This window comes from Mercenaria mercenaria, chromosome 10 (genome assembly GCF_021730395.1).
Source record: "Mercenaria mercenaria strain notata chromosome 10, MADL_Memer_1, whole genome shotgun sequence".
In the NCBI taxonomy this organism is placed as follows: domain Eukaryota; kingdom Metazoa; phylum Mollusca; class Bivalvia; order Venerida; family Veneridae; genus Mercenaria; species Mercenaria mercenaria.
The window spans coordinates 22325040-22334885 of NC_069370.1; the positions used below are offsets into that span (position 1 = coordinate 22325040).

At 34.9% G+C, this 9846-nt stretch overlaps 1 protein-coding gene across 1 annotated transcript; it reads right to left on the bottom strand.

Moving 5' to 3' along the window:
- Positions 1-875: 875 nt before the first annotated feature.
- On the bottom strand, positions 876-2115 carry LOC123559666 (heavy metal-binding protein HIP-like). Its single transcript, XM_045351670.2, has 2 exons — positions 1821-2115; positions 876-1291 (listed from the first exon to the last, which is right to left on the bottom strand). The coding sequence occupies exons 1-2, from the start codon at positions 2113-2115 to the stop codon at positions 876-878; spliced, it is 711 nt and encodes a 236-aa protein (XP_045207605.2).
- Between the last annotated feature and the right edge of the window lie 7731 nt (positions 2116-9846).

A 9846-nucleotide genomic window follows, 5' to 3' on the forward strand; every position in this document is an offset into this window, starting at 1 on the left:
TTGCATTGGCCTTATATATGTCACTGTCAATTTGTAACTAGATACTTGTTATTTCTCAATTTCTTCATGCAAAGCATGTATAATTACCAATCATGGAAATACAATAGGGTTATTATAATAGTAGCTTGATCTGGGATGCAGTATTCGGCTCGAGTGGAGCAAAATCCACGAGAACCGAATACAAAGTCCCAGATCTAGCTACTGTTATAATGACCCTTTTATTATATACCTTTACCATTTTGATTCTTGTTTTGTTCTTGAACGAAATCTTCAATGTTTATCGATATTAAATGGAACTTAGTGAAGTTTTTATGTGCGCTATTTATAGATGTGTCGGGTCATGCATATTAATGAAAATACTCCTGCAGCATACAATACGGAAGGTACAATACGGAATTTAAAAGGTACAATACGGAATTTTTGTCTGTCTGTTCATATTTTATTGTGAAATACAAGCCGATTTTTTACAGAATTTATATAGGTATATAATAAAAAAGAATACAGTTATTTTGTGGCGCGTCTTATAATGTTTTTACACTTCACAACATCATGATATTCTAAAAAAAATATAAGATGTGAACTAGTGAAAAACCATTTTTCTTACACTGAATCGTGCTTTATATTATCATTTTTTCTCATTTCAAGCGATGTTGTTCTGCTATTAAACAGTGCTGTTTCAAAACAGTATCTGTACAGTTATTACAGTCCTTTCTATTAATTACTTCAAAAAGCAAAACATTTGATGGCGAGTTTATTTTATCCACAGTTTATGTTTATTTTTTATTGCCAGTATGTACATATATAAACAGACAACTACATCGTATGTACATATATTAGGCAAAAGGGTTGACCAAGTTCTCACAACATTCCTATGATTATTTATGAACTAATGCTCCAGAAAATGTGTTCCATCTGTAATTATTCTGATGAATAATTGTACCAGTGCTTCCACCAGATAATACCTCAACCCATACCACCTGTCCGGCTGTCAGCACTGCCACCGTGTCACCAGTTAAACACTCGTAGTATCCGGCCCCATAAAACAATGTCACTGTATACTTTGTACGATCAACCATAATACCAACGACTAAAGTCTTGCTGGTCTTAAGACAAAACGCTATAGTGAACATATATGTTCCATTTACAGGTGTTGTAAATTTGCCAGTCCCATGGTTGTAAGAATCTCCTTCGTTGAAGAGCACAGTAGGAAACACTATCGTCTGTCCTGTAACAACAGCAATGTTTGAATCCAATCTTGCCTTGAAAGCGACTGCTGGTGTAAAAACATCATCTAAAAGCGAGCAGAAATGATTGATGACACTGGTATATAAAGGAATTTCATGTTTCATTTTGATATATATATATTAAACTCATTTGAATTTCATGATATAAGTTTACCGGGGAAACTTTCATTGTTCACTCAAATTGAAACGCTCTGTAATGGAAAAAAGTTTTACCTCGAAACCATAATTCAGACATCAATTCATACACAACTGCTCAATAATTGGTCAGTTATCAAATTATAGTAACGTAGCAAAATTCTAGAATATGTTTTAATTAGAAAAACAACAACAACATAATTTCAAAAAAACAAACTGTAATTTACATTTCCTACACATTTTAGAAACTTTTTTTAAATGCATACTTCCTAATCTTCATTGCACATCTTGCTTTCAATTACTAACATTTGTAAAATTATTCTTCGTTTGAAATGATTGGCATACGTCTGGACATGTGCCTCTTTAATGAAAAATACTTTCAAATGCTCCGCTTTAGTAGAATTTCATTAATGTGTTTATACTTCAAAACATAAATTTTACCTTTGATAGCTTGTAGTTCTTGGATCTTTTTATCAAGAGTCTCAACAGTTTTGTTTTCCAGGGCTGCAAGTTTATCATCAATGTTCTTGCCATACCCCTGATGCTTTTCACTTACTGTCTTTGCTAATTTCGTTTCATAAGCTTTCATTCTCTGGACGTTTTCGTCGTACGTTTCGAGTTTTGTGTCAAATGCCTTCAGTGTGTCATCAATTCCTGTCTTCATGTTTTCAACAGCCTTGACAGACTGTCCCATTTCAGTTTTCAATCTCTCCATTTGAAATTCTATGCGAACCATTTTTTCCAACACTTTCTCTTCAAAGTCATACTTTGAACATTGCGGTTCTTCCGAGTTGACGCACATAAAAAGTAAAAGAAGTAAAAATATTTTGCAGAGCAGCATATTTGTATTCAGTTAATATATTGTAACTTCCTTCTGACGGCACTCTTCTGCACAAATGATATTTTTGAAATGTAAGAAAACTGACATGCGTTTCCTCTCGTTCCACGGTTCTAATTAGTTTTCAGAATGAAAAACCCATTTGCATGTCTGAAATGTACCTACTTTTCGATCCGCCTCATCCGTAACAGCGTATTTCGTGATTATTAGCTTTGTTTTGTTTTGCAAGATGCAATTGAAATAAATAATCCTCATTCTAAACCTCATTCTCACCGAGGATGGTAGTAGGATTTGATTGATCATTTACATGTATTTAATAATGTCAAATTGAATATTATTGCCATATACTCTTCCTGTGTCAAAACTGGTTGAAATCAGGACTTTAAAAAAAAGCTTACAAAAAATAAAATTACAGGGCAGTGCCAGTTGCCTTCAAAATTTATGCAATTCATAAGACAAATTTGAATTTAAAAAAAAAGTGTCAGAAATATCTGAAATTTACAAAGGAAAATACCCCATCAAACATTTTGACAATTAATTCCAAACTTATCAAGATATTGTGAAAAAGTTCCTTAGTAAGATATATAATGTCAGTGATAAATTGTAAAAGGTTAAAAGGGAAATCAAGAAAACACATTGTTACGGACAAGGTGGACCAAACAGTTACTGTATGATTGCGCAAGCAATTAAGAACGAATTATTGTTATTGTTAAATAATACAACCAAGAGGGTTGTTATCTAAACTGACATGCGATAAGTTTATGCTTTGGCATTTTAGAATTAATTAGAATCGCAATACTAGTAGACACCTGCCTTCAGATCGTTCAACAAAAATGAGAAGATTCTTAAGTATCAGGAAATTAATGTTATATTTCTTAAGAAAGCTTTGAAACTTAGTTACTGACAGACTATATGTTATGGAAACATAGCATTACGAGAATTTTAAACTTAATTTTACTTATTTTACATTGAAATTTGAAAAGCGTTTATAACTGCCTTAATTATAAATATATCTATATTTAACGATTATTAAATACATATTACTCCATCTTGTATTGTTGAAGAAAGCAGGAATGCTTTTATTGCCGTGACGGCCTGGGTTCGATTCCCGGCTCCGGCATCTTTTTCCTTTAGTTGGGCATTTTTAAAATAGTTTAGAAAAAAAAACTCATAATCTAATTTTCATTTTATGGCCAAACTTCAATTTTTAAATAAAGATCATTTTCAGCCCAAATCTGAGGACAGTGACTTTAAAAATTTGCACCGAAGCACCAGAATAACTCAATTACGCGTCGATGCACATTAAAGGATAAAAGATCAATTTGACGACAGGTACACGGTACCCCGCAAGCAGGTATTGTATACAATGTAGGTTTAAGAGTTTATCCCTATCTGTATGCCATGGTCAAAGTTAATAATTAGTTAGATATTTCATTCTCTTTACTCTTTAGTGACCTTTATCTTTCTGTAGTCAAACGGATTATTGTAAGTTGAGTCTTTCAAAGAACTTGCAAAAATGTGTAGTTTACGGAAGCTTATCAGGGCCTCCACTTATCTAAAAGTTTTGCGTCAAGTCAACTTGTGTCTTTTCGTTTTGAACAAAAACATCTGATGAAGGCGTGATAATTAATACGTTATACGTAAATGTTTTTAATCATTACGCATACTTTTTTTATCGAATTGCGTGAAATATTTGTCAATGCGACTAACTTCTTCACGTCTAACTAGATCTTTCAGCGAAGTCGTCAAGAAACATAACAAGAAGATAAATGTATTTGGTATTTCAACATAATTTACTCGATTTGTTACATCTTTTTCTCGAGAACGTTTACTTTAAGGCGATATAATTATGCATGTCACGTGATATTTAAACACGTCAGGTTCAAAAATTGCCTATATTGGTCTTGTCTGCACAGTGATGGTTTCATTATGACTACGCCAGAAATATTCTAGGGAGACATATTGTTTTTCCCCGAGTTGTCTGTCTGTCCGTCTGTCTGTCCCGACGTGCCCACATGTAAATTTGGGGTTAGCGTTTCTGTTGAATTTGACATTCTGAGGTTGTGGTCATTCTGGGGTTAAATTGGTATTGTGGGGTTAACAAATAGTATTGTGGGGTTAAAAGGATCAAAGGAAGATAATAGGTAATATAAGGGATTACCCCACAAATCCTGTAAGTTCGTCCGTCTGTCCTCCACAAATCGTGTCCAGGCAGTATTGTTTAAACCCCTTAAAGGATTTTCAAATTACTTGGCACAAATAGTCACTGTAACAAATCATGGAGGCTGGGGAGACATGTGTTTTTGTTACAAAAACCCTTCTTGTTTGTGAGTTGATTTTAACTAAACTTGCACATAACTTTTACCACCAAAAGATCTTGGTTCCTTTCTTGAACCAGGCATATCCCATGACTGACTCGAGAGTTATATCCCCTAAAAGGGCAAAACTTGTCTAATTTGTGGTCTTGTCTGCACAGAATTATTGTTTCATTTATGATTTGATTTTTTCAGCTATATTTCAATATGAACATGTGAAATTTCATAATAACAGAACAACACTTCCCCCTCTTCCACCCCACCCCCACATCACAACCCCCTCCCCACACTGAGGTGACTATAGGTTTACTCTCCATCTGTCTGTCTGTCCATCCGTCTCACAATGTTTATCTCGAGAATCACGATGTATATTTTTTTTTCAATTAAATATTTGTCGAAAATAGAAAAACATCGAGCATATTGAGAAAAGTTAAGTCGAAAAGTGAAAAACATCGAGCATATCGAGAAAAGTGAAGTAGAAAAGAGAAAAACACCGAGCATATCGCGAAAGGTTAAGTTGCATTACCTCTATACTTCTAATCTTTGTCAATAAATTTTATTGACATGTGTAAAACATTTTATCTAGGCGAGTAAAGACAAGTCGACTTAGCACAAAACATCTCACCAACTGTAGGCCCTAATAAGCTTCCGTAGTAGTTCATATTCTTTACACACAAGTTATTGTTGTGTCACTTCTATTACTATCAAAATTTTTGCTAAAAACCATGGTGTCAAGTACGGTGCCCCTAAAGTGACATGTTACGCATTTTTTTCCACTTAGGTAATGTGAGATTTTTTTTTATTGAAATAACTAATTCGTTTAAACGAAATAACTAATTCGTTTAAACGAAATCATTTCGTTTAATTTCGTTTAAACGAAATCATTTCGTTTAAACGAAATAACATTTCGTAAAAACGAAATCATTTCGTTTAAACGAATTAGTTATTTCGTTTAAACGAATTAGTTATTTCGTTTTAACGAATTAGTTATTTCGTAGTTATTTCGTTTAAACGAAATGATTTCGTTTAAACGAAAAAAAAAGTCTCACATTACCTAAGTGGAAAAAAGTGCGTAACATGTCACTTTAGGGGCACCGTAGTCAAGCATTGAGTCAAAACTTTTGACTATTGAAATCAATAAATGGAAAGTGTCTGTAAAAATGAGATTTCACGCAAAGAAGAAATAAACTAAAAAGTTGATTATTAAATAACTAAAGTTTTATGAAACTTATAATTATAGAAGTGAAGCGACTAAATGTAGATGTGGCATTGCACCGATCAGGTTGGAAACACTTGTTGTATTTGCTACAGCACAATGAAAGATAAAAAAAGACATTTTATGTTACCATAATCTATGAATATAGAGAAGAACTGTTTAGCTTTTTAAACCAAGTCAATAATCGTTGTAATCAGTTGACAATAAATAATTGTTATATGTTCACCAATGCAAATGTAGAAAATAATGCCGCCAAAGCCTCCTATGCTATTTTTTAAACAAGAGGGCCATGATGGCCCTATACATCGCTCACCAGAGTTGATCTGGCCTACTGACCTAGTTTTTGACCCCGCATGACCAAGAGTTGAACTTGACCTAAAGATCATCAAGACAAACATTCTGACTAAATTTCGTAAAGATTTGGTTACAACTGTGGCCTCTAGAGTGTTCACAAGCTTTTCCTTTGATTGGACCGGTGACCTAGTTTTTGACCCCATATGACCCAGATTCGAACTTGACCTATAGATTATAAAAACAAACATTCTGACTAATTCCCGTGAGTTTCAAACTTAAATTGTAGTCTCTAGAGTGTTGAAAAGAATTTCCTTTGATCTGGCCTAGTGACCTAGTTTTTGACCCCATATAACCCAGATTCGAACTTGACCTATAGATTATCAACACAAACATTCTGACTAATTCCCGTGAGTTTCAAACTTAAATTGTAGTCTCTAGAGTATTGAAAAGAATTTCCTTTGATCTGGCCTAGTGACCTAGTTTTTGATCCTACATGACCCAGATTCATACTTGACCTAGAAATAATGAAGACAAACATTCTGACCCAGTTTCATAAAGATTGAGTCACAAATGTGGCCTCTAAAGTGTTCACAAGCTTTTCCTTTGATTTTACCAGGTGACCTAGTTTTTGAACCCACATAACCCCGTTTCAGACTTGACCTAGAGATCATCAAGACTAACATTCTGACCATGTTTCATAAAGATTGGGTCAAAAAAATGGTCTCTAGAGTGTTCACAAGCTTTTCCATTGATCTGACCTACTGACCTAGTTTTTGACCCCACATAATCCAGTTTCAAACTTGACCTGGAAATCATTAATACAAACATTCTGACCAAGTTTTATAAAGATTGGGTCAAAAATGTGGTCTCTAAAGTGTTCACAAGCTTTTCCTTTGATCTGACCTACTGGCCTAGTTTTTGAACCCACATAACCCAGTTTCAAACTAAACCTAGAGATCATCAAGACTAATGTTCTGACCAAGTTTCATAAAGATTGAGTCAAAAATGTGGTCTCTAGAGTGTTCACAAGCTTTTCCATTGATCTAACCTACTGACCTAGTTTTTAATTCCACATAACCCAGTTTCAAACCTGACCTAGATCAAACCTGTATCATTGCTCTTTTCAGTCTGTCATTCCATTATTCCTTCCGTCAGTCCGTAGTTTCTTGTCTGGAAAATAACTCTGTCATTCATCAAGTGATTTTAGAATTACTTGCTGCAAATGTTCCCCATAGTGAGACGACGTATCAAGCACAAACCTGGACCCATAGTTATGAGGTCAAGGTCACATTTGGAAGTCAGAGACCAACATGGATTATTTCCTATCTGATCTGTTCAAGGGATTTCGACATTATTTCGCACAAATGTTTCTCACGATAAGACGATATGTCAGTTACAACTTTCAGACCCCTAGCTTAATGGTTAGTTTTACACTTGGAGGTCAAAGGCTAACGTGGTATTAACTTGGTCTGCTTCGTGCCCGGTCCAAAAAATTGTAATCTATTTAGGGATTATAACATTACTTGGCAAAAATGGTCCCCGTAATGATAATCGAACAACGTATCACGAGCAATATTCAGACTCTGAGCTAAAAGGTCAATGTCATGTGAGGTCAAACGTTAATACGTTTTTAGCTCGACTATTCGAAGAATAGGGGAGCTATCCTACTCGCCCCGGCGTCGGCGTGAGCGTGAGCATGAGCGTGAGCGTTAGTGTTAGCGTTAGCGTCACACAAATGTTAAGGTTTGCGTACCATCCCAAATATTTTCAAAGTATTTTAAAGTCCATTGAGATATTGCTTTCATATTTTGCATACTTTTTTACCATCATGACCCCAGTCTGTAAAAAGGAGGAGGCAACTCTATCAAGCATTTTGACTGAATTATGGCCCCTTTTCGACTTAGAATATGCTTAATATTGTAATGTTCAAGTTTTACTCATAGCTTATATTATAATTTCAAGCACTGAGAATAGTCGAGCGCGCTGTCAACAGTTTGAACTGACAGCTCTTGTTTTCTGTCCGATCGATAACATAGCTCAACCAACGATCAAGAGATTTTAATGTTACTTGTCAAAAATGTTCCCCTAAATGCGACACGGGTGCAAAACAGTCGGAATCCTGGAACAAGGGTCAAGGTGACACCTTAAGATCAAAAGTCAATAAAGTTCTTTTTTCTGTCTGCTCTGTAAATCTGTCATCCATCAAGGAATTTTAATGTTACTTGGCACAAACATTTCCCTTAATGAGATGACATGTCACGCGCAACTCAAACCCCCAAGCTGAAAGATCAAGGTTACGCTTGGGGGCGTAAGGTCAATATCTTTTTCCTGTCCGGTCAATCCTCTTCTATCCATCAAAGTATTTTAATTTTACTTGGCTCAAATGTTCCCCATAATGAGACGTTATGTCATGCACAACATCAAGATCTTAAGCTCAAACGTTAAGATCACACTTGGTGGTCAAAAATCAACATTGACGTTTTTCTGTGCGGTCTGTGTAATATTTTAGGTCACTGTCTGTTACTTTTTCGTCCTTGCATGACTATCTATATAACTTTGTATATATATTCAACATGAGCTCGTGTGTCATATAACCAACTAAAATGGTGTATTTTCTTCAGAACTTTTTCCGTTTGAATTTAAAAATGAAATGTTGTAAAAATATTTTTATATCAATAGATGTTAAAAGCAATGAACAACTGTAGACTCTTATACATAAAAAAAATTGACTTTATAACACATTGTATATGTAGCACAATATTGTGTATACATTGAAAGATATCAGATCATTAGCTTACACTGCAGTTGAGATAATTACAGTCACCTCCCAGTAGAAGACTGTATATCGCATAATAATACTTCCTTCACGTCCTCCGACGGGTCAGTATAACGATCGCAACAAAAAAGACCAAGGCTTCCAAATTCCATGGTGGCGTTTTTACCTTGCTTTCTCTACGCGCAATTCCAAATGTACTGGAAAGCTGAGTACCACCTGTTTAGTTGTGATATGTAAACCAAAAGAGACTCTATTTATTACGTAATTGATTGTACCAGTATGTACTTAAACCATACTTCCTTCTCAGTTATGTAATAAACGGGTCGCCGAGTAGCTTTATCGAAAGCTAAACACCTACTTACCTTTTGCCTGGTTATGTCCCGTTCTTAAAAACAAAGCTTTACATGTTAATTAAAAATGAGTATACTTTAATATCTGGTAGAAATGTATCTGGTAGAGCACACTGTCGTAAGATAGCCCCTGCTATTTTTATTAATTTCCCTTTCTAGTTAAAGTTTAAACATGCTGTGAATCTTAGGTACTAATACATAACTATATATTTGTATGGAGTTTATTGTTGGATTACAAAGCATATTTCTATCATTTTAGAAATCAACTTGTATTTCATTTTTAACGCAGATGTAGGCGTGTATTTTAAGCACTTACATATAAATTTGTTTGTTTGTTTGTTTGTTTTGGGTTTAACGCCGTTTTTCAACAGTATTTCAGTCATGAAACGGCGGGCAGTTAACCTAACCGGTGTTCCTGGATTCTGTATCAGTACAAACCTGTTCTCCGCAAGTAACTGCCAATTTCCCCACATGAATCAGAGGTAGAGGACTAATGATTTCAGACACAATGTCGTTTATCAAATAGTCACGGAGAACATACACCCCGCCCGAGGATCAAGACGCGACCCCGCGATCCGTAGACCAACGCTCTTACCTACTGAGCTAAGCGGGCGGGCTATGTATTTGTAACTGTTAAGGACTATTTATCAAAATTCAAAGTTGCTTTTACGATAGCAT

Bases quoted from the DNA above. Each gene is read 5' to 3' on its own strand.
- LOC123559666 (XM_045351670.2), bottom strand. From the start codon at position 2,115: ATGGTTCGCATAGAATTTCAAATGGAGAGATTGAAAACTGAAATGGGA. The intron at 1,292-1,820 runs GTAAAATTTATG...GCTCGCTTTTAG, and splicing joins AGAACTACAAGCTATCAAAG to ATGATGTTTTTACACCAGCA.